We start from the raw sequence: 23056 nt of genomic DNA, 5'->3' as shown, positions 1-23056 counted from the left end.
CGAGAGGTGTGAGTGTTAGATTCTTCTCTTCTGCTAAAGTGAGCATTTCTTACAGAGCTCGGGCTTGTTTCAGGGTAAGTCTGAGAATTTTATTCCAAGGCCTGGTGCAGGAGCAAGCACTTTGGTGTTCCTGTTCAGCTGTTACTGGATCATTTCCGCCCCTGGTGTGACAGCCTGTCTCATCCTGCTTTTCCATGGACTGCAGCGATGAGAAACCACGGTTCCCATCACAGAGAAGGCACTGAATATGCAGTCAGGATATTGGGCATTTATCTATATACGTGTGCGTGTGTGCACCTATCTGCAAGCAACTGCCATATAATGACAGGTGCTTTTTGGACAACATGACGACTGCACTTGCATTCTTCTTGGCAAGTATTTAAGATTGATTTGGGGCCTGAGCTAAGTATTGCAGGATGAGAATCCTTACTTTGGAGAAGGACAAATGAAAGGTGAGGTTTTCACCATGTCTGGACATAGAAATATTAAATTTCTGAGCATGAGACTTTGCTTCTGTAGACAAAACTGAAAGTGAAATTAAAGTGCCTCTTCTTAAAATGTAGACAACAAGTTAATGTAATGTTAACATCAGTAATGCTTCCTCTTCTTTAGTAATCAATTCTCAGAAGCCGCAAGTAGCAGAGTGAGCCTTAAATTGCCACTATATACGAACTAATTTGAATTAATACAAGTGTGTCTAAGAAGTGTTTTTTTTTTTTTTCCTAAGAAACCACTCAAAAATGACCTTAAACAGCACCCCTTCTCTCCCATACCTCTCACCCCCAAGCTCTAGTGTCTATCTGGTATAAAAAGCTCCTGACAGCAATCTTTCAGCGCTCAGTAGTACTGTTGGGCAGTAATAAATACATTTGTCTGTATAACCTCTGATTATCACAAGTCAGGATTGTCCTGCACATGCCACGACCGGTTGAGTGCTGAGCTCTCCCTGGAAGGCTTTGCATGCATGTGATTGATACAGAGTTGGGGGACAACATTTTTGGTATGTGCAATCTTTCACTTTATACGTGCAGTTTTATAGCAACGTGCAGGTTTATAGCAAAGGGCTTTTAAGGTGCCACACTAAGGTGGTTGTACTTAACCTTCTCCCAGCTGAAGGAGGATACTGTTCAATGTGCATTTGTGCTGGAAATCTAGAATCAACACATAATACATCAGATTTGGAAGATTATGTCAGGTAACACCACAGTTCTCACAGAGGTCGTGTAGCTGCTGTTTCAAATTCTTTCACTGGTCCTGTGGCCATCATTGTTGTACAACTAGGAAACAATATTTGAGACAATGTCAACAGCATGTTGCCACACACCAAGCTTCTGAAGTTCAGCTTTGAATATGTCAATTTAATCAATAATAGAAATTGTTTTAGACTACCTACAGACCAGACATCATTACCCAAACAAAAAACACGCTGTATTCTAGGAAACTTGCTTTACTAAACTGTATTAAAGAGTTTCCAAGGTCCTAGTAGTGGTTGGTGACTGGAACAGAGGTTTTGTATTCTAGATATAAAGCCAGTGCAGCCTACGGTCTGATAATGTGTTTCAGTGTTTTCAGAAAGTGACAACAGCTCCTACCGTTGTAAGGCAGCCAGTGGATCACCAGCCCATGTTAATAATGCAGACTGGATAGCAGTGATTTCCAGCTTGTACAGGATACCATGAGAGATGTCAACAGATTACCTCTAAGAAGTCTGCAAAAGGCAACTTGGATGTCATTGTAGTAAGCTATAACTGCATGCTGCATATCACACTACATATCATATAGGTTTTATCTTTCATATCTCATCCCTGTATGTTACAGCTGTTCTGAGCTGTATATGTATTATTTTTTCTGACTTTTTACATTTCAATCTTGACAGCAGAGAACAACAAAAAGCATACACCAATGACTTATGCACACAGATTCTCTCCACTGATCTCATCTCCAAACGCTCAAAAGTCACAAAGCCCGAAGTCCTTCAACTATTAGAAACAAAAAACAAAACCGATATAGTCTCTCCTAAGAAGACTTTCCCAGGATGCTTACTTCCATTTATTTTTATCTTGTTCCTCTCTGCAACAACACAGTAATAATTCACCAGGATCTAGCTTTTTACTGAACCAAACACTCACCCAGGTTTGGGAGTGGAAGGCGATAATGTAGAAGAAGGAGGAAGGGGCAGAACAGCTGCCTGTCCCCATTATAACATCAGTAGGGGACCAAAAGATGGAAAACCCTCCTATTCAATGTAAAGTTGGTCTGTCCTGGGCCAGGGTACAACTCTGACCCTGTTATGAGCAGCTGCATTTGGCTTCAGCCACCCCATGAGGTGGGTTAGCAGGGCAGAGTGCTGGGCAGAGCCAGACCTACCCTGTTTGGGTATGGGGCCCCGCACATGAGCAGGACCACTTCCTGCCCTAGCCCCAACCCCATCTTCTCAAGGTATCTGCTGGAGCTGGCGATACTGGGCTTGCTCCATGCCACAGATGCAAATGTCCGATGTATCACAGAACCACACAAAATGCTACAACTGTGATTTTGTTGTCACTACAGGGAATTTTACACCTGTGCACCTTCATCTGTGTATGTGCAGCTATTCCAGTGTCACAGGGGTACTGGAGAAGGGACATAGCCCAAATCTGCTAACACAGGGTGTGTGGGAGCCACAGATCTCGTCTTAATTCTGTGCTAATGAAATACTTTGCATGTCTATGTTGCACACCTTTTATCCCATCACTAGCTTTGGATCTTGTGGCAACACACACTGCCTAATCTTGTCAGAGGCTGTTAGAAAAAAATGTTAAATTTTATGACAAATTCAGAAACTAGGTTATATCATTGGTTTCCATTTGATATGTTGAACTAATACTTTATTATGTTGATAATACGTGTAATAAGAACCTCATTATAAGATTTTTACTAGATTTTGGATAGCATTTTAGAAAAAAAATCTTCTTCACCTAGGCTACTGGGTTGTTACTATCCAAATGGATTCAAAAATACTTTCTCCATAGGTGACATGAGGTGAATAATGACGTATTTGTGGGCACAGATCTCCATCTGCCCAGCTAGCCGCACTCTAAAAACGTAGAGAGCTCAAGTGGTTTTTTAGCACCTGTCACTCAGGTTATACATGCATAATGGACAAATCCTTTCCAAACTGCAAGTGTGCTTCTTACAGCATGTAGCAGAGATGTTCTTGGAGATCTGTGCTTACCCTTGGAATGTAATCGTCTGAGACACTGCTTTAGTTTTTCAGTTCATCGTTACCATTTTAGAATATGTTTGAATTTATTTTCGCCCCAAATGAGAAAACACTTCCAATAGCTCAACTTGGATTTTCAAATGCAAATAATTTGTGGTCTGCCTACAAATAATAAGAAAATAGCAAAGCCCAAAGCTGAAAGATGAGAAGAAAATATAAGAATATGACACGTAAGATTTCTCCTTTGATATATTTTGCAAATGTTAAATTACGTTACAGATACATTTATCTTCAGTATCCAGGTAATGTGAATAGATTAAAAACCTATACTTAGTTCATTAGCTCTAGACTGCATGGTTTGGGGGTGCAGAAGGCTGCAGAAAGCATATTCTGCAACAAACAGGCTATGCAGAGGGTTATGCATGAATCTATAATGTCCCATTGACTTTCCAATACTACAGGCTTATTTGTGGAGTAACAGAATCTGAGCAAAATTTGGTGGTAGTGTCTTTTCTTACTACTATAAATGCCTTTAAGGTTTACAAACACTCACCAGTTTCAACAGAAAGCGTCGGGCAACTTGTACTTGACAGCACTGGAAGCTCTGCCTATAATACCTGGAAATTATTTAACTATAGGGCCAGTTAGTCAGCTCCTGGAAAAAAGACTGGTGCTGAGCTGTCTAATGCTTTCACACCAAGACATTTAATAAATAGAGCCTGTATGATGCTGGGAATGTTGAAGTGCTACCTAAGACCTTTTTTTTTTCCCCAAAAAAATATCCACCTCTTTGCTTTCCTCCTGTAACAGAGCATCTGTCCAGAGGGTTAACTCTGAGCAGGTTAAATCTGAGCTGCAGACCCAAGGGGTAATTTCAGGGACGAGCAAAGTTGCCTGTCCGATCAACGGGCTGCCAACTCCAACACAGCCAGCAGTTGCAGGATGCGCTGGCATGCCTTCGGGCTGTGCAGTTTGGTTTTCCTCCTTTAAAATGGCAATGATATTCAAGATGCACTCTTCCTACCCTAAAAAAAAAAAAAAAAAAAAAAAAAAAACAAGTGCAAGCTCTTGGGGTGCAGGTTTTCACCCCGAAACACCACATCGCGCAGTCGGCTCCGAATGGGGCCCCTCGGATCCCACCACCACGGCCCCCCCGGGGCGGTACTCACCGGTCACACGGATGGACTCCAGCATGGTTCCGGGCCGGGAGGAGCCGGGCAGTCCCCGGGGGATCGACCCGGGCCTCGTCCCTGTCCCTGTCCCCGTCCCTGTCGCCGTCGCGGCCTCGCCACCGCCCCGCAGGAGCCGCCCCCGCCGAGTGCCCGCCCTCCGCTGCCGACTACAAGTCCCAGCATGCTGCGCGCCGCCCGAACCCTGCGGAGGCTGGCGCCGGCGGAGCGAGGAGCACGCCGGGAGTTGTAGAGCGGGGGGCCGCCTTATCAGGCCGCAGCACCCCCGATTTCTCGTGTCAGTATTTGCGGCAGCCCTGCGGGCACAGCTCGCACTGAATCGAGCCATCGCCTTGTGCTGCACTGACAATTAGCAATGATCCTCGTCGCTGTTAATTGATAGTAATTGATAATTATCAGCCTAGCAGCCATGGGGTACAGGGGACAAGCGCCCTCAGGCCTGGGACTGTCCTGGGAGAGCACACCCCAGCGCTGCCATTGCTTGCTGAGGAAAGTGGGGCAAAAGTGTGGGGCAATGCCTTATACTGGTAATAAGGAAGGTTTTTGTAATTTGGTGAGCAATTGCTGGAATGTAAAGCAGCAGATGGGCTTTGTATTGCATCCTGCTGTTGCTTTACTTGTGAAATCTCTCACTCCTTGAAGCGTACTCTGCACGCGTTTTAAAATGCCTATTAAACATCTGATAGGAGTAAGTTACTGCAACTTGGTGATTACAGTTGTGTAACCAATTCATGAAGGTGTGGTGGAGGACGGCTTCACACCCTTCCCGCAAGCCTAAGGGTGTTACTACAGTCAGACTGCACTGGAATATATTTTAGTTTGTTAATGCATTTTACTTTTCTAAATGGCCAGCACTTGGTGGAGGAAGTAATTTAATTGAAAGGAACTTACAGGCATAACACTGCTCAACATACCTTATGTGAATGAAGTGATCTGCCAGGAGAGGAAAGCTGTGAGGCAGCACACTGCTTTGGTTGAGTTGCTCAAAATGTCTGCTGCCTTTCCCGCCTGTTAGTACATTCACACCCACAACACAGTGCACACACACATCCCTCCGTAACAGCATCCTGCAACGTATGGGACCCGTTTGTGCCACCACAAGCAGGGGTGGAGAGTCCACAGCTCTCGTTGATGCTGCTCTGAGCCCCTGTCTCTGTCCCGCCCTTTCTGTGCCCAACCTGAACGAGTTGTATTGAACTTCACAAATCCTTCTTAGAGCAACCTGTACAGAGGCAACCCTAAAACTGTGTGGCTGGACTAGCCCCACAGAGTGCTGGTCTGATAGTTATAGTATAGGGTATTAAGGAAAAACAAACAAACAACAAAATAAAACCTTTAAAGCATATTTTCATTTGATCTAGTACTGCCTCACAGACAAAGAGAGAGACTCTTAAGACCAGCTATGACAAGACTGAGGTGTCTCTTTTTCTCAGAGCCTAATGCAAGAGCTAGTACTAAAGCACAGCTATACCTAGCTGTCAGACCGGATGCCCTTTTTAACTTGAATTCTTTTAGGAACAGCGGGGATACACGCTCTGTTAACGTGTCCAAGTTTAACCTAAAAAAACCTCTTCGCAAGCGCTGTTGTATCTGGAACCCGCAGGCTTGTCTCCAAATCTCAAATTGCAGGAACTGAGTAAACAGTTTTAAATGTAGGTAGACAAAGCTATCACTATTAGTTACAGTTTGCTTGTGATATATGAGAATTACAGGGGAAAAAAAAATAAACCCATTAGTGAACCAGTTCAAGCAGTGGAAATAATCAGCATAGCAGGTAAAGAAAGGGTAGATGGCTGCTACAATGTGAAGTCAATATACCACTTTACCATAATTCCCCAGTCAGTTTTGGTGTTTAGACTCTAAATTCTCATTTTAGAGATTATACTTTGCTTATGCTTGGAAGCCATACCAATGAAACCAGTAGCTCCAGCTTTTGCTAAGCGTGTTATATGCTTATATTCCTTCTCCTTACTCCCTCCAGAGCTTGCCTCCTCTTCTTGTTTCCTCTCTCCTGCCCCCTTCTCCTTGTGCCCGAGTCCTTTTCCAACAAGTGCTTTGGCATTCAGTCAAACCTGAATCTACTGCCTCCAGCATTTTTTTTCCCCTGTTGGCTTTTTTGCTTTGCAGGTTGGCTTGAAGGTTTTGTTAGGTCATGCTACAAGGATGACAAAAGCAGCAGCAGAAGGCACAGAGAAGAAATGCTAAAAGGCCAGCTGCCCCCATATGCCTCTTTGACTCAGAGCAAGCTTTGTCATGTTTGGTGATTAAAAACATCACATAGAAAGCTCAGTCAAAAAATAAAAATTAAAAAAAAAAATGCTAGGTATCTCAATATATATTACAAGAATGATATATATACATACATGTATTTAATGTACTTGTAACAGTTCTGACCTCAAAGGCATCTGAGTTTGAAAGTCTGCAGGGATGGAAGCTGGCAGTACGGCTGGCACAGATGGCACTGCAACAAGGTGAGATGACATGGGGACGAACAGTAAGGTTTTGACAAGAGCCACACTGTGGAGTACATCTAATACAATACAGTTTCACAACATAAATAAAATCTGTATCTGGATATCACTTGCCTGTTGTTAGAGACAGAATTAAAGATGGCATGTGCATCTTGTATTTTAAGCTCAACTTCAGCATGCCATTATTTTCAGAGATAATTATTTCATATTTACCTGGCCAGCAATACTGTAATGTCTAGTACATAGAAGAGTATCTTTGAAAGAATATTAGCATCAGTAATCTCTGCAGCATGTAGGGCCCAGAAGAGCAGTGATCCATTTTATTCATCTCTAAACTTGCCAAAAGCTAACACTGCAAAATTCAAACACGTATATATAAATATGTATGCTTATATGTGCATTGGGGTTTTAAATATATATATGTATAAATATACACAAACTTATTTTAATGTCTGCTTTATTTTGTTCATCTCTCACATTCACTCCATCTTCCTTTCACTTCTCTGTGCTGACAGAGGAAGTAGGCAAGCTGAGAGTGAGAGTACTTAAATAACTGCATAATTTGGCACAGCTTCGGGGCCATTGGAGTGGCAAGATTAGCCTCCCCTCCGCGACTTAATGACTTAGCTGGCTGCGTATCTTCTGACCAAGCAATTTCTTTGACCAAGTGACTCCAGTTGACCACCCTCCCAGTCACACTCTTTCTAGAAACTCATTCTGAAATGTCTGACATTGCTGTCTGATTCCAGCTGCATCCCACACCTCTGGTACACACTGAAGGCAGCACATGCTTGTAGAGCGTTACTCATACAAACATTACTATTCAATGGGACTGCTATTTAAAGATGCCTTGCAGAGTACAACTTGTTACAGCTCCAGTATTTGGATTGATTTGTCCGCCGAATTTGTTCCTGCTGTTTGCCAAGGAGGCTCAATACCATAAACCCAGCCTGACAATGAAAAACCAAATGCAGGCAAAGCTTTTAGTAACATTCACAGAAATGAAAGCAGAGTAAAATCCATGATGTGAACCTCGAAATGTAACCAATCATTGTCCTTGATCAGTAAGGGGGAAAAAATCAGAAGTATGTATTGCATATACAGCTTTATAAGGAAATTAGCTCAGTCAGTGGAGAAGGTGGATTTCTAGAAGTCATTTCCTGGAAAAATGTGCTCAGCTTTGTACACTCACAAAAGCCTACTAGGAAGGAAGGGGCTACTTCCTTTCCTATGGCAGAGACATGGGTTATATAAATGTATCAGTCACAGCCATGCATGCATAGCTTACAACACAGATGGTGGACAAAGACACCTCCCCAGACTTATCCTCCTCAAACCGTCCACCCATTTTCATGGCAGTGCCTTGTTACTGCCAGGGTCTTTCTGAGAAGGGCAGGACAGTACCCCTGGGAGTCAGAGGTACCTCACCGTGGCCACACCGACACCAGGGAGGCAGCACAGGGGCTGGCAAAAATCTGACCCAAATTGTGAGAATTTTCAAAATGTTCATACTTTGTCTTTGGGACTTTTTGTCTTCCAACTCTTCTGCAGCGCTAGGATAATTTCAGTTGAAAAATGAATGTTTGCATAGAAAATTTTGGCTGGTCAGGTGGGGACTTTATTTCTTCACCAACATGAGAAAAGCACAATGTTCTCCTCATTGCCGTTCATTTCCATATCTTCTCTTCCACACTGTCTGCTTGATCTCCTGGTTTTTGCTGGTCCAGGCTGCCTAGCAGAGTTAGAAAATGAAAAGGGGATATCCAAAAAACACAAAACACTCTTAGCAGCATTTTGCAAGATGTAATTTGTGCACTAATATATGAGATTGTATCATACTTGGCAGAATGAAGGTCAATGCTCTCCTAGAGCTAGAGCCCATGCTGTGGAGAGGATACCCTTTGCAGTTGACTTCAGTGGGCAAAGACCCAGCATCTGGGGAAAGTGCAACAAACTACTTTTTCAGCAAAACCCTTCATTGCATTGGACCTCCAAATCCTCTTACCTAGGACAGGATCTATAGAGCAGAACGAGTTTTATTTGTCCTGCAGAAGGTGGTCTTCTGGTTTGTCCTGTTTTCAAGGAAAAGCATGGGGCTCAATGAGGGGCAGAACCCAAGGTGTAACCCCACTTTCTTTTTCCAGTTTTCAAGTCACGCCTGTCACTGCTTCCTACCTTTACTTTGCAGGTTCCTCCACGGTTTGTAGCAATGTTGCTTCTTTTTCCCGCAATATAATCAGTTTTGAATTATTTTCTCCATGGTGAAAAATCCCTTTAGAGCAGTACCTGGTCATTCAGCTGATGGAAGCATTTAGTGTTGGAGCCTGGGAGAAGTGTAAGCCAAGACAGAGTTCTCTTCAGACTTTTTTCTCTTCCATTTCATCTCTGTTTTTGGAGGTTCCCCAGGTACGACTTTATCACGGCATTATCGGAGTCACAGAGTGGGCGCTCCAAGGTCTCTGAGGTGGGGAGCAGAGGAGGGCACATATCATCTTGCCTTTTTACAGATCCGCTGAATTCAAAAGAGATTTTTGGATTAGATGTTTAGAAGACAAGCTGCCCATACCCAGCCACTTGTAAATGGTTGGCAGGCTGCTCCACGCAGGAAAGAGAGTTGAGTGCCAAGAGTCACTGTGACTCTTTTCATATTCCTTTAGTTAGATTCTCTTCCAGGTCAAAATGGATTTTTGCAGTAAGCAGATTGAAATATCAGGTATGTTTACTCATCTCTAACAGAGTCTCTGTGTAACTATATATGTAGTTTCTCCTGTAGCAGAGATGACTCTATTACCAGTGTCCCTCATGGGTAGCTGTGGGGAAAATAAATATCATCACCATTATATTTTAGTTGTGTTTGTTCAGATTTCAGTAGATTTTCTCTCTGTAGCTTCAGCTACTATTTATTTCAGGTATGCTTTTCTTCCTCTCCCCAAACAGAGAAAAACGTATTTCCAAAGCAAAATTCATCCTAAAATCCTGTACAAGTAACACCCTCTAGTGTAGACATGCTACTACTGCACAGATTTCATGTCACTGTACGATTTATTTTCAAAAGAATGACACGAAAAGCAACGAGCAAGAAGTCATGAACTCATGTAAGACCCATTTCATACCCTTAGGTGTTTCTTTGTTTAGCAAAGCATATGGGCCATGCACCACACTTGGAGCACCTACTTTCATTTTAATAACATCAAGGTAATTTTGTAGGTACTGTCCTTGGGCTTCCTGATGCCAAATATACCATTACTCATGGTATATTTTATGTGTCTTATAATTTATTTATTTAAACTACAAGGATAAGATGGCAAGAATAGAGAGGTCAGAAAAGTATCATCTGCTGAATTTACAGCATACTGAGTCTTCAAAAAAGGGATTAGAGCTGATGAAATACTTTTTTGTTTGTGAAAAAAAAAAAAAAGTTTTTTTTCAAGAAGAACCCTCCCCCCCTTCTTTTTCTATCTTTCAGAAAGTTCTTTCAGGATTATAAAATATGATACTGTTTTGGTTGGTGAGATTGCTGATGTGATAATGCAATTATTCTGTTTGCATTATGCTACAGAGTTGCAAGCAAATCCTTGGGTACTGTATATTAACGTAATGGTCTAAATTAACATAATGGCACTTAAGTACTCTCAGGCCCTTTGTTTCAGAATTTTTATGTCAGCAAATTGTACAGTTGTACTGTATGGATGGAGAAAGAAGAGAAGGTATTTTATAATTGAGACACGAAAGAAGGAAGTCTTTGTAATTCTCTGTCTTCTGTGTAAATTGAGATCAGGAGACCTAAACAAAAGGTCCTGAGAAACTTTCAGTGATTTATTGATACAAATATAATATTAAACTAAGAAAATTGTGAACATAATGAATTTCTTCAGAGTACAAGACAAATGTTCCTTAACTCCCACAGACTTGTAAAAATGCAGAGTTCAACTAACCAGAGGTTTTGTGTTCTTTTGTTTGTTTTTTTCTGAAATTGAGACCACTTGACAAGTATCTCCTGTTGTTATTGAAATATGAGGTTTGTCTCATTACTTGTTTCACTATTTTTCCATTTTCATTTATCTTCTTTTCTGTCTTTTCCTTCTATTTTTTGTTATCTTGCCTTACTAGCTGCCATTCTTCTATCTTCTCTCTTTTTTTTTCCTTTACTCCCCACAATATTTTCATTTGTCCCTCCAGCTTCAGTAACAGTGATTTTTCCTCAGTTGCTGCTAGTGTAAGATGGTGCATTTGATCTCTAACAACAGTAACACTAATCCATCAATGTCATGAAATGGTAATTTATTGTGGAATATAAGTAACAGTGTGCTTCTCCAACCACTACTATAAATGGTATCTTCTGTAAGCCGGTGTTTTCTTGAGGATCCCCCCCATATTTTGCAAAGGACAAGTGAGGGAATAAATAAAATACATGCTATTTGAAAATCATTCTGTATGTTTTGAAAAGTTAACATATATTCCCTCAGCAAATGTGCAGTTTAAGGGTTTTCCCCCCAGCTGTGCTTACCAAGGCAGGTTAACGAATGAGCGCTTTTGGTATGATAAAGCACAGTCCCAAATGAAAGTTATGCTGTAATGGTTATGTGGTCTTCTGTTCTCTTAGTCTGGTTGAGTTGATTATGAATCTCCTCCTAGGGCTACTGGAAGACAGACATATGCTCTGAGAACCCTAATTTAAATCCACATCATGCCTGCAGCTGCACTGAGTTACTTACTCACCAAACGTGCATCGTTCCCGACATAACTATATTCCTTTACTGGATAATACCAGACTAACTTGCATGTGTGATTATCATATGAGCTGACAAAAGCAGTATAATCACCTTCGGCTTGGCAGAGAACAGATCTTAAGTGCTGGCCACCATAAATTATTCTAATCATTTAATAAACCACTGTGTTTTGCCACACTATGGGCCAACCCTTCTATTTCCTGTCTGGCGGTGAAATTACCTTTTCCCGGGTCAAATACGCCAGCACACTAGGATATTTAGTGAGAAGCACTTCTCCTTAGAGAGCTGTGACTGTTCAGCCTGGAAAAGAGAAGGCTCAAGGGGTATCTTGTCAATGTGTACGAATACCTCAAAGGAAGATGCAAAGAGTTTTAGTTGATGGTATCACCAGAGTCTGTAAACTCCCAGTGACATGCCTATACTACTGTTTGAAGAGTGAATTTTCTATTAAAATGCTTTTTGTGTGTAAATCTAAACTACAAGGACTATTACTACACACTGTATTATAATGTACTGCACTGCCATGCAGTAGATTGAAATTTGTTTGCAAGGGCAAGATATTTGAACATCAACTTTCAGTCTGAATCATTTAGCTGTGAAAAGGAAATGATTTTTACAGGTTGGAAGTAGTATTTTTCTTTGAATTACATGATTACTGAGATTTTTCTGTGCAAAAAATGTGGGATATTATTCTCAGAATCATGAACTCCATTTCTCATCAGAAATAAAGTTTTAGGAAATATTCTCTGAGGATTATAGAACAGAACTATACAGAACTATACAGTGGACTACACTGGGATTAGCGTTTTTTGTCTTCAATACTTTACATTTGTGATTGTATTGGTATTGTAAGGAAGCCAGACCTACAAAATCTTTGGCTAGCACTCTCCTTGTTAGTTAAAAAGTACTCTGAAAAGGGCTAATACAAACTCCTATAACCCTCTGAAAGATGAGAGACTCCTGAAAACAGTCACTATGCTTTAAAAAATTTGAAGGGAAGAACTGGGAAAGCAAAAATGTTTTTCTTGCCATGTTAAATGACAAATAACTGTTTTTGGTGCCCATGTTCTCAATTCCCATGAAAACTGCAAGTCAGCAAAAAAGCGCGCCACAAGTGCTTTGCAGTATGTTATTTATCGTTACAGAAGAGATTATTCTTCATTAGCTACCCCCAGCAAGATGAAATCTTAAACCATATCACGTGGGGTGAGGAGACAGTGAAGGGTTCATAGTTTTTGAATGCAAAAGGCTTGCATAAAATATAAAGCTGTTTAGTAGGCAGAGCTGGCCCATTGTCTTACTGGTTTCAACATGGCATTCCTTTCTTTCTCTCCCTCTTTCTTTATGCCTTCAGATTGCAAAACCTCCCTTGATTTTTTCCATAACTTGCTAGTTCTATTTAATTCTTAGGAAGAAAATAACCCCGATTAGAAATTACATTGCTACAGGCCTTGCCCCCCACTGTTCTGCAGACAATGGACCTCATAGCCACTCTGTGGCACCAGTCCCAAGAAAGACCGGTGTCCTTCCTTGGCTCTCTTGAGCAGCATACCAATCTTATATTTACTGTCTGTTGCTCTTCTGGAAGACAGACATAACCCTCTGATAAACAGAGAAAGTAACTATTCTTATTTAATTCTAGCAGAGTCCCCCTGGGTCTGGATCAAAGTAATGAAGTAATTATTGTCTCTGTAGAGACCAAAAGGAAAGGAAATTTGTCACATGCATGTTGCATTAACCTTGTAAGCAGTTATGCACTTCTAAGAATCTTGATTTTATTTTTCAGAATAAACTTCATAGAAATAATTTTTATGGGAAATTTCTTTTACAGAATAAAATGTTTATTTCCTTCTTTATAGTATTACATAGCAGATGAGATTGTTATGTACGCTGACAGCACAGCTCACGCTATTTTGGCTAGCTGGATAAGGCCCTTAGGCAGAGCATCGTGCACTGTGTCCTGACATTTGAACAATGACAGAAGTGGATAAAAACACATTTGGAAATGCATCAATGGCAATGGGAACTGCTCTATATAAATCTTACAGATCCACATGTAAAGCAAAAAAAACCGTTTAAATTGCAGCAATTCTGTTTTGTAATAAAAAAAATACGGGGGGGGGGGGGCTCAAATTGTGCATGACTTTCTTCTTTTGGGGTGGTAGGAGAGAGAAAAGACTTAATGGTAATTCCCTCTCTTTATTTTCAGTCCAGGGCTTTGAACTCCATATTGGCTACTTTGTCTTCTGGTATTTGCCTGCACTGATTTTTCACTGATCAATTAAAGGAATGTTTCTATTGTTTCCCAGTGATAGCTTCAACTAGTCCCATCTTGAAATGATGCCTCTCCCTTCTTATCACCTTAAAGGCTGGTTCAGAGATTACGAATGAGTCTCATGATGGGTCTCCGTTTAATTCCCTGGCAGCCTGGCACATGACCAATTCTGAGCCTGGACCTCGGACTGCTCCAACCCTCACACATCTGAGAGCAATGCAAGGACTTTTGCTGGCCAGGATGTCCAATCTTGAAGATCCCTTCAGAGGTTATTCAATGTTGTAATTTTAGATTCTGCTGCATATTGATTCCATGCTGCTTGCTAGCAAGGCATTGGAGAGATTTTATAATGAGCAACGATTAAAAGTGCGTGGTTTATCCAGCAAAACAAAGGTTGGAAGAGGAAATGACTGCTGCCTATATGTAATCCAAGAGGCCAGCAGCATGATGCTAAGGAAGAAGGGTATTCATGCAAGGTCACGAAAAATAATGAGCAAAAAGGCATAAAGGAGTGCAAATATGTAATGAATAAGCTGGAAATTAGACAGGTTTTAATTATACATGCAGTCAGACATGGAGCAGCCTACTGGGGTGAATACTGGTGACAAGAACCAAGCTGTAGTTGAGATGGCACGTAACACACAAGGATGAGCGAGATGGTGCTGTTATAAATGACTGAGTCCCAAATAGGATTACAATCAGAGTTTACAATTTATTAAACGAATAGAGGCAAGCAAACAGCGCTGGGTGCGCCGGGAGTCTCTGCTCCACCGGGACGCACACCCGTTACGTAAGGCATCTAATTTTTTATACTCCTAGGCTAATACATATTTATTACTACTTCTAAAAGAGGCAAGGTTATTATAATTGGTTTCCCGAATCCGACGTCCTTCCAGGTGCACCTGCTTATCAGTCTCTGTTACTTTCTCGGGGGCCGCTCGGACAGGGAGACAGGGAGGCTCATATTCTTCCTCCTTATCTAGTGGTCTCTTGGCCGGCTGTCAGAAGTTACTGCACATTCGTGCAAAGTCAGCAGTTTTTCTCCGAAGAAATCCATTTGTTCTCTTCTCGCCTAAACCCAGGCCTCAATGTTAACCCTTCAAAACCCCTTAGTGGCACGAATTGCTGGACCATTTCTTACAGTGCCAAGGGCTGGATCTGAGCACCAGATAAGCCTCTGCCAATTCAGTGCCCGAACACCGGCGTTTTCAAGAAGGGGGTGAGGAAATAAAGAGGCCAGCAGAACAAGGAGCCGCTGGGTTGGGTTTGGTGACGCGGTGCAACACAAGGACAAATGTCAGAGCTGTGAGAAGGGGCTACAACTTTTCCAACTGCACTGGGTTATAAGTCTCCCCAGTTCACATATGTAGTGCCCTGGTTTTTTGCCAACACCGCCTGTAAAAACAAAAACCTCGGGGCAGGAAGGCACCAGGGCACTGCTACTGAGCACTGCCAGCAAGCTGTGGGGGCTCATCGGGCACCACCGCTCTACTCGCCAGCAAGGGGGCCACCCCCTGTTTTTTATTTCACAGAAATACAGGTTTTCTTTATTCTGGTCTGAGACAGGAAGAGGCGGTAGGAAAGCTACCATAGAGGGTGGGGAGAGCTATCATGGCGACCGGACCAAGCCACCTCACGCAGAGGAGGGGCAGGAGAGCAGGGCGGGCAGCGTGCTGATTGGACAACGCTCCCGTCACTCCCCGCCCACTAGAGGAGGAGCGGGCGGGCGCATGCGCAGGCGGGGCGGGCGCTGAAATTCAAACGGCGGAGCGGTTGGGGCGGCCTGAGGCACCCTGAGGTGGCGGCGATGGACCCCTTCACTGAGGTGCGCTCAGGGGGCGGCGGGGGGGAGCGGCGCCTCCAGGCCGGGGAGATGGCTGCCGGCATCGTCTGGCCCTTCGGCGGCTGCTTTTCTCCCGGCCTTCCCAAGACAGCCGGCGTTCTCGTTAGAAACCCGTCCTGTCTGGCTCTGTTGCCTCTTGAGATGGGGAACTCCAATTTGCGGGCGCGCTTCCTCTTTTTTAAAAAAGAAAAAAAAGTCAGCTGTTATAGTGCGTTTGGGGTGTGTGCTTGTGTTATGAGGTGACTGGGGTTGGCTGCCTTGAGTCTGTGTGAGGGTTGGGGGCTTTGGAAGGATGCTGCGCTGTGCTCTGGTCTTATGTCAGGCAGATGTAAAGCCACGGAGCTGTCTTGTAACAACTAAGAAATGCCATAGGGAAAACGATTGGCCTTGAGTCCACAGGCTGTTTAACCAAAAACTAAATTAATTTCAAAAACTGAATTATTAAAAAAAAAGTCAACTACATTGGTGAAATAGCTTTCCTTCCCTTGAAAGCCATCTACACATCAAATTGGCACACCTATAGTAAATCAAGTGCCCATAAAGGAGGACTGTACAGAATTGACTTAAAGAAACTCAAAGCAAGGTGTTGATCTGCCATGCCAAGTTGGGTTTATGCCACCTCCTTGTAAGGTTTGCCAAACATAAACATCTACAAACTGCTTCCTTAATAGGAAGTGAGTAACATGATGAGGCTAGTCTTAAATAAAGTGGCAAGTCCAGAATTCTGAATCAGATTTGAAATGGTTTTGCATGCTGGGAAATATTCCAACCTTGGCACGCCCTTTGTGTAGATAACTGGCTTTGAAAAGCTAGGACCAACACAGAGGCCGCTCCTTAGTGTAAACTTCATTCAGATGTTTGCTAGTATCACCGAATGCCTAAGATTTTGCCTTGTCAAGAACGTCTATGCTGTGGAGGACATTTCCCTGTTATATAAAAATCTGACCAATATTAACATATCTGAATCCAAGTTTGCTAACGTTCCTCAGAAAGGTTTTCTGCAAAGGAAACTTTATTGCTATCTACTATAAAGTATGTCCTACTATAAATCTGTCCTTTTTTTTTTTTAATATGACCTTTCTTAGCTTAACTACTTTCAGATAATTTTTGTATGCACATAACTTTATTCTTTTGTTTGCAGTGAGCTGGTGAGGCATTGTAAGTGGTGCTTATGTAAAGCAGTATAATTCAACCCTTTACTGGCCAAAATATGCATGCTGTTTATTCAGTTTTCAGTCACTTGACCTTGCAGTTAAAAAAACAAACAAACAAACTTGTTAGTCTCAATCACTATAAGCTTAAATCTTTCTGCAAGATACAGTGCAATACTTTCGAACCAGACAGTTCTAAAGTAATGTTTCTTTTGATTAATCTTACAAGCAAAATCTAATAACCTGCTGGGTGTCAGCCAAACTGTTCATATGGAACACTGGGGGAGATGGTGGATGCTTTTTTAGAATCACAGTAAATACATCATTTGTGACTTTCAGTTGGTAGTTGATTGTATAATTCACTTTCTTGCACAAAGGTCTTCGTTTGGTAGAATGACTCCTAGCATGCAGGATGACCAAAGAGAAAAAAGTGATGCAGTTGCTGGAAGAAAAGTTTGCATATGTGAAGTCTGAGTGTAGCTGTTCCTTCAGTGCTGTGGATAAACTTGCTCCCTTTGCTGCATTTTGCTAGCAAAGCCAGGGTAGTTGCAGCACACTCTTCTAGTCACATGGGGGCCTGTCTTCTCTAAGACTGCTAAGTACGGTTCTTAGATGTACCTTAAGACGTATTTTTTTTTTCTTCAAAGGCAAGATTGTCATCATTTAAAGTGGGAAGATGTTTTCTGATTTTTAGAAGGTGCTTTTGCAATGCAAACCGTGAATCCTCTAAGTATGACGTAATAGCTTTCAAATTCCTAGATATAAAGAAATAGGTATGTCCTACTCTGAAATATTGTCTGTCATCAGAACAAACAGAGAATGTACTGGTAGTAAATACCTTTATGATGAACTTGAAAAGTAAGTCTTAAGTTCTGGTAACTGGCTTACTCATCGTGTGTAATAGCAGAGTTTGAATTACGGCAGTTGCATGGAAAATTTGAGGTGGAAAAAGCCAATGGAATTTCGAGATCAACAACAGAGGCGTGCATTCCTGTGAAATGACATCCACCTTGTAGCAACTGAAACTCCATTTTACTCAACTACCAAAGGAAAGGAATGCAACTGCATTTGAATAGAAATGTAGGAACATTGTTTTGGAAGATGTACTCAAATTTGTGCAAGAAGCACTGCTAACTTGTACAGCTTATGCTTTATTTGTGTGTATCATTTGAATGCTTTGTAGCTCTGCCTTTTGGGGGTTGGAGTAAGAAAACTGGCTGTGGACACAACTGCATGCAACTTATAGTGAAGGCACTGCTGGCACTTTGTGTTTCTGTTTTTATTTGAAATTTTCCCCCACCTTCTTTGGAAGCTAGGGAAGAAGCTTTCTCAGAAAACTGTTGTGATTGATGTTCCATTTGTCCTGTGTAGCCCTACAATGAAACATTGTGTAAGACTTCAGCCTTACACAGTTAAAAATGCAAAATGTGTATTTAATTGCTATGTGACAGGACAGATAATGGCTGGCACAGTTCGTACAATAATTTATGTGCCACCAAACAAGTGCAGTTTATATGCTTCACTTTAAAGGCCATTGGTTTGACCACGCAGTTTCTTGTCTCAAAGTGCCTTGAAACCTAGATCAAAGTAGTAACTAAGCATTATTTAAATGTGATCAAACAGTTACCTTGATTTATGAATGCAGTAAAAAAAAATACTATTTCAAACTTGGATGCTATAAGGAATTACTCTCTGGTAGTGTAGAAGAACATTCACAGAAACAGCTATTTCATATGGAATATGGTTATACTATGCCAAGTTCCAAAAGGTAGGGAATGAAAGAACTTCTTAAAGTTTAATTGACACCTCGTTGCAAGTTTTCCTGCATAAAATGGATCGTGATAAATCTCCTGTACATTTAGACAGACAGCTATGACATTAACTATTTCGTAAAAAGAAGTTCACCTTTGATTTAGACAGTGCAATAGCCACTTTTTTCCTGTATTTTAACAGCCTGTTATTTTTCTTATGGACAATTCAGAACCACTTTAATGTTGTTGTTTTGTTGTTGTTGTTAGAGGGTTAATGCCAATCAGGTCAGTGTTCAAGAAATGCTTGAGCATATCTTCAGCAACATGTTGAAGAAGACAACTATTCAGACTTGACAATTCAACGCTGTCATGTGGTGGTTCAGTGAAAAAATGAAATTACTATCTAATGTTTCTGATTACTTCAGGGTCTATCGAAGTCTCTTTTCTCCGTTTTTGACATTGCTTGTCTCTCTAGCTTGATTTTCTTTGAAAAAAAAAAAAAAACCAAGCTTATGGGAGACACTCATTGATAACTGGAACTTGAAATTTACTGGGTAGCTGCATCTGTTTTTAATTTAACAGTAGATGTCTCAAACTTTCAGCAGTTTTCATGAAATTGTGTGGCTAGCTGGTAAGACCCAAATCAATGAAGAAAGTGTTGGAGCCTGGTATCTGTTTGGTAGGCCAAAATCCTTCAGATAACCTACAAACGTGAACTGGCCAGCCAGATAGAAAGAAGGTAGCTTGGAATTTGCTGCAGTGTGAGCTAACTCTTATCTAACTTGCTGAGAATGGGAGAAGCTGTGTGTGTTGCAATGGTGACATAGAAGTGTGGAGATCAGGGCTTGTTGCAGTGAGTAACGGGAGGAAGTCAGAAAAACCATATAGATGACAGTGTAGAAAACATGTTTGTTTTGCTCTGTCTTCAGGAGGAGGTAGGGATAACTAATCAAGAAATCAAACTTTAAATGTTTCTGTAGCATTGCTGTACAGTGGATCAGTTATCAGCAGTTGAGAGCCATATCTGTCTTAATGTAATTATTCTACATTTCTGGTATTGTGGATCTTGGTATATGCTTATGACAGTAAAAATTCAAATGTTTTTAGTTTGAACTGTTACCAGTAAAAACACTGGAGTGTATAGTAACATGATTTACTGACTCTCAGAAACTGCTTGAACGAACCCGGGCAAGGCGAGAGAACCTGCAGAAGAAAATGGCTGAGCGGCCCAACATGGGAGTGAGACCTACAGTGCAGACCAAGAGGGTCAGAGAGCCCCTGCTAGAAACTGGTAACCAGGCATCTTTTCCTGGTGAAGAAGGTAATCTTTTTTAAGCTTTTTGTAGGATGTCTCTTGATGCTAGTTTCATTTTATTTTGTTTTGATGGCAAGTGAAAACCCTTCAGTGGTTATTGAAAGGTAGACAGCAATGGATGCAGTTACCTGAGGGAATATGGCTAATGTTTAGCTTAACCTGAAAGCTGCTGCTCTAAATAATTAGTAAGCTATTTAAAAATAATCATATAATGCCAAAGATCATGCCAGATTTTGAAAGGTCTGTTAGATTATTGATCTTAACTTTGTTTGCATTGCAGTTTTGTACAGTCTCTGAGAATGTTTTGATTATTTGAATACTAATTTGCTTGAATACTATCACCTATACAGCAAAACCTAGTACAAAACCGTCACCATCTAAGAGGCTATGCTCAAGCAATACGGAGACTCAAGCTTCCAGTATAGAGAATGTGCAGCCTGTTCCTTCAAGTTCTACAAGCCATCGTTCTCCTGAGGTGACTTCAGAGTCACACATAGCTGCATCTAACAGAGCTTCATTGGCTCAGCCTCTTGAGAAAGGAAAAACAACCATCAAGTCAGAAACTCCTGCAGCCCTTTCAGTTAAAACACGTATGCAGAAACTGGCAGAACAGCGACGCTGCTGGGATAGTGAGGGTATGTTTCAGTTGCTAAATAGTACTGGTGTCTTTCAGTGTTTTTATAGATGACAATGTGTGGTAGTAGACAATTTTTTGTGTGTGAGAGAATGTTGATGTTTTTGTACAGAATTCTTGTAGACAGCACTGGAAAAGGCCTAAAATGAAGCTGACTACAGCTCAGTTTTAGACATCTTTTAGCTACTAGCGTGAAGCTCATCACAACAGTGATGTAAAACTAGTAAACTGCTGGTTGAAAGTGTTGGCTTTGCAATGAGCTTTAACTTGATTAGTCTCAGTGCTTTCAGAGTATCTAACTATTGATAAACTCAACATAGAGCGAAATGCAAATAATCTCAATATTATTAGGAAAATGTGTGTTCTCTTTTCCAGATCCCTCTGAATGTGCTCCTCTGTCCCCACTCCAGTCAAAAGACCTGCCTGTTTCTCCACCGAAGCAGACAGCTAATGCTCTGGGGAGCAATACTCCTATTGGGAGAAGGGGCCGTTTAGCTAACCTTGCTGCTACAATTGGCTCCTGGGAAGATGACCTAAGTCATCCATCTGCAAAGCAAAACAATGCACAAGAACAGCCTGGCACTACTTGTTTATCCAAATTGTCCACTACAAGTGGAGCATCTGCTAGAATCAATAGTAGCAGTGTAAAGCAGGAAGCTGCATCCTGTTCTCAAAGGCTTGTTGAGGCTTCTATTAATAAACCAGCAAACTCAAAGATAGCGGTGAGTGTCTGATTAATTGCTGATTAACAACTGATTTGGGTACTGGGGGGACAAATGCTAACTCATACCTGTTTAGTCTGAATGTTGCTAACAAACTTAAATGTTTAGCATGAACAGTCTTAGTTGATTTACGGCTTTTCCTGTATTGCAATCCCACATATTCTTTTCTTAACAGCGGACCTGAAACAGCTTAGACTTATTTTTTTGAGACTGAAAGCTGAGTGTATGAGCCTTGTAAATGTTGGTACCAAAGTAATCAATTGCTGCTCTTTTGATTATCAGAAGGGGATTCTTAAAGTAACAAATAACCTTTTGGAGTTTCACTATAACTTCATATAGTTAACTGTCTGAAACTCTAAATATTAATGCTGTATGAAAATTCAGTCAGCCTGCTGAAATTAATAGTGCCAAATGCTTATTGTTCCTTTTATGAAATAGCAATAATCTGCCATGTGTTATCTTGTTTAGGGAAACATGAGAAACTACCTGATGTAGCTGGCAAAAAGAAACTGGAATCAAATACTGAAACAATTTGAAACACTGGATCAAGATGCTTTAAACATTGTACAACATTGTTTGTCAGTTCTTTCTATTTGTGATGGAATGTGTTTTATAGCATGCTGTGCAGAATGTTTTCTTTCATTTTCATCTTCAGAGAATGATTGTACAGTCACGCTTTAATGTTACTCCTTTTATTTTTCTGGTTAAGGATTCAAATAATTTTATAACACAATCCTCGAGCATCACTGTGCCTACTTCTAAGGAATCTAAAGTACGACAGCCACTAATAGAGAATCCCTGCAGTCCTCAGAAAATTGAAAAACTTACACAACCAGTAAAATCAACTTTGTCTCAACCAGTTCAGTCCAAAGAAGAGCCAGTCAAAGGAACACATGTGCAACTCGAACCTAAGGATAAACCCACAACACCAGGTAAGCTGTTTTTTTCAGCTGCAGTGAATCCTTGTTCAAACCACCTGTGTTGAAAAACTACATGCTAGTTAAAAACTTACAGTAACAGAGCAGGAAACGTACGTTATCTGATGTAACTCCAGTAAAGTACTGAAGAAGTCTATGATAAATGGAAGTTGTACAGCTTCCATATTTTGCAAGGGTATTTTTTTGGATGTATTTTTAGTAACTCTTGAAAGCAAAACCAATCCAACTCTTCTTTATGTAAAAATGTATGCCACTAACATTACTTCAGACTATTTAAAAACTTATTTGCAATTGTTGGTTATAACAAGTATCCCGTAGATAAGAAGTAAAAGAAAGAGCATGGGTATGTTAGAAGAAATCAAAAGTAAATACTTCCAGTCTTGAAGGCCATGTAGATACTCTAATTTTGCATAGTATCTTTTCTTTCAGTGATAGCACTGGTGTTAGAACAAGTGATCTTCCCCAGTGTTATATTCAACTGCTTTCTGGGTTAGAAATGTAGACTGGCAGCCTGAACTCCTTGAAATGAGGGCCAGTAGAGTAAGTGCATGTCTCTAGATATGCTGACAATGAAAGATAAGCTCGATAAAGTGAGGTGGATTTCAAACAATGTATCCCGCTTATGTTGTAGGATGCTCGTTCAGATGAAATATGCAAATGAGGTTGGTTTAGAGGAAATGCTGGAAAAAGCAGACCAATTGGAGTAATAAACTGGTGTATTGGATGTGGAACTTAGAAATGAGAGGGACATCTATTTGCTCTGATTTGCTGCTTTAATAACTTCAGTGTTCTGTTATAGTAGTGACTGGCACTTCAAGTTTAGTTTGTATAAAA

At 41.1% G+C, this 23056-nt stretch overlaps 2 protein-coding genes across 10 annotated transcripts in view; one reads left to right on the top strand and one right to left on the bottom strand.

The window, feature by feature from the left end:
* MATCAP2 (microtubule associated tyrosine carboxypeptidase 2) overlaps positions 1–5866 on the bottom strand; it is a 30492-nt gene extending 24626 nt beyond the window's left edge. Inside the window, exons 1-3 of one of the 8 annotated variants that reach the window (XM_083823542.1) lie at positions 4372–4511; positions 3756–4227; positions 1101–1277 (exon numbers count right to left, since the gene is read on the bottom strand). In XM_083823542.1, the coding sequence (XP_083679668.1) occupies positions 1101–1173 (73 nt within the window). In that variant the 5' untranslated portion in view covers positions 1174–1277; positions 3756–4227; positions 4372–4511. Of the gene's footprint in view, positions 1–1100; positions 1278–3755; positions 4228–4371 lie in introns of all 8 variants that reach the window. The other 7 variants (XM_083823545.1, XM_083823543.1, XM_083823546.1 and 4 more) reach the window with 7 other exon arrangements.
* A 9688-nt stretch (positions 5867–15554) lies between these two features.
* Positions 15555–23056, top strand: part of ANLN (anillin, actin binding protein) — a 28694-nt gene continuing 21192 nt past the window's right edge. For both annotated transcript variants that reach the window (XM_083826073.1, XM_083826072.1), the window contains exons 1-5: positions 15555–15693; positions 19781–19934; positions 20279–20563; positions 20938–21284; positions 21994–22216. In XM_083826073.1, the coding sequence (XP_083682199.1) occupies positions 15676–15693; positions 19781–19934; positions 20279–20563; positions 20938–21284; positions 21994–22216 (1027 nt within the window). In that variant the 5' untranslated portion in view covers positions 15555–15675. The remainder of the gene's footprint in view (positions 15694–19780; positions 19935–20278; positions 20564–20937; positions 21285–21993; positions 22217–23056) is intronic.

This window comes from Anser anser (assembly GCF_964211835.1).
Source record: "Anser anser genome assembly, chromosome: 2".
In the NCBI taxonomy this organism is placed as follows: domain Eukaryota; kingdom Metazoa; phylum Chordata; class Aves; order Anseriformes; family Anatidae; genus Anser; species Anser anser.
This window is presented reverse-complemented; position numbering and strand designations above follow the sequence as displayed.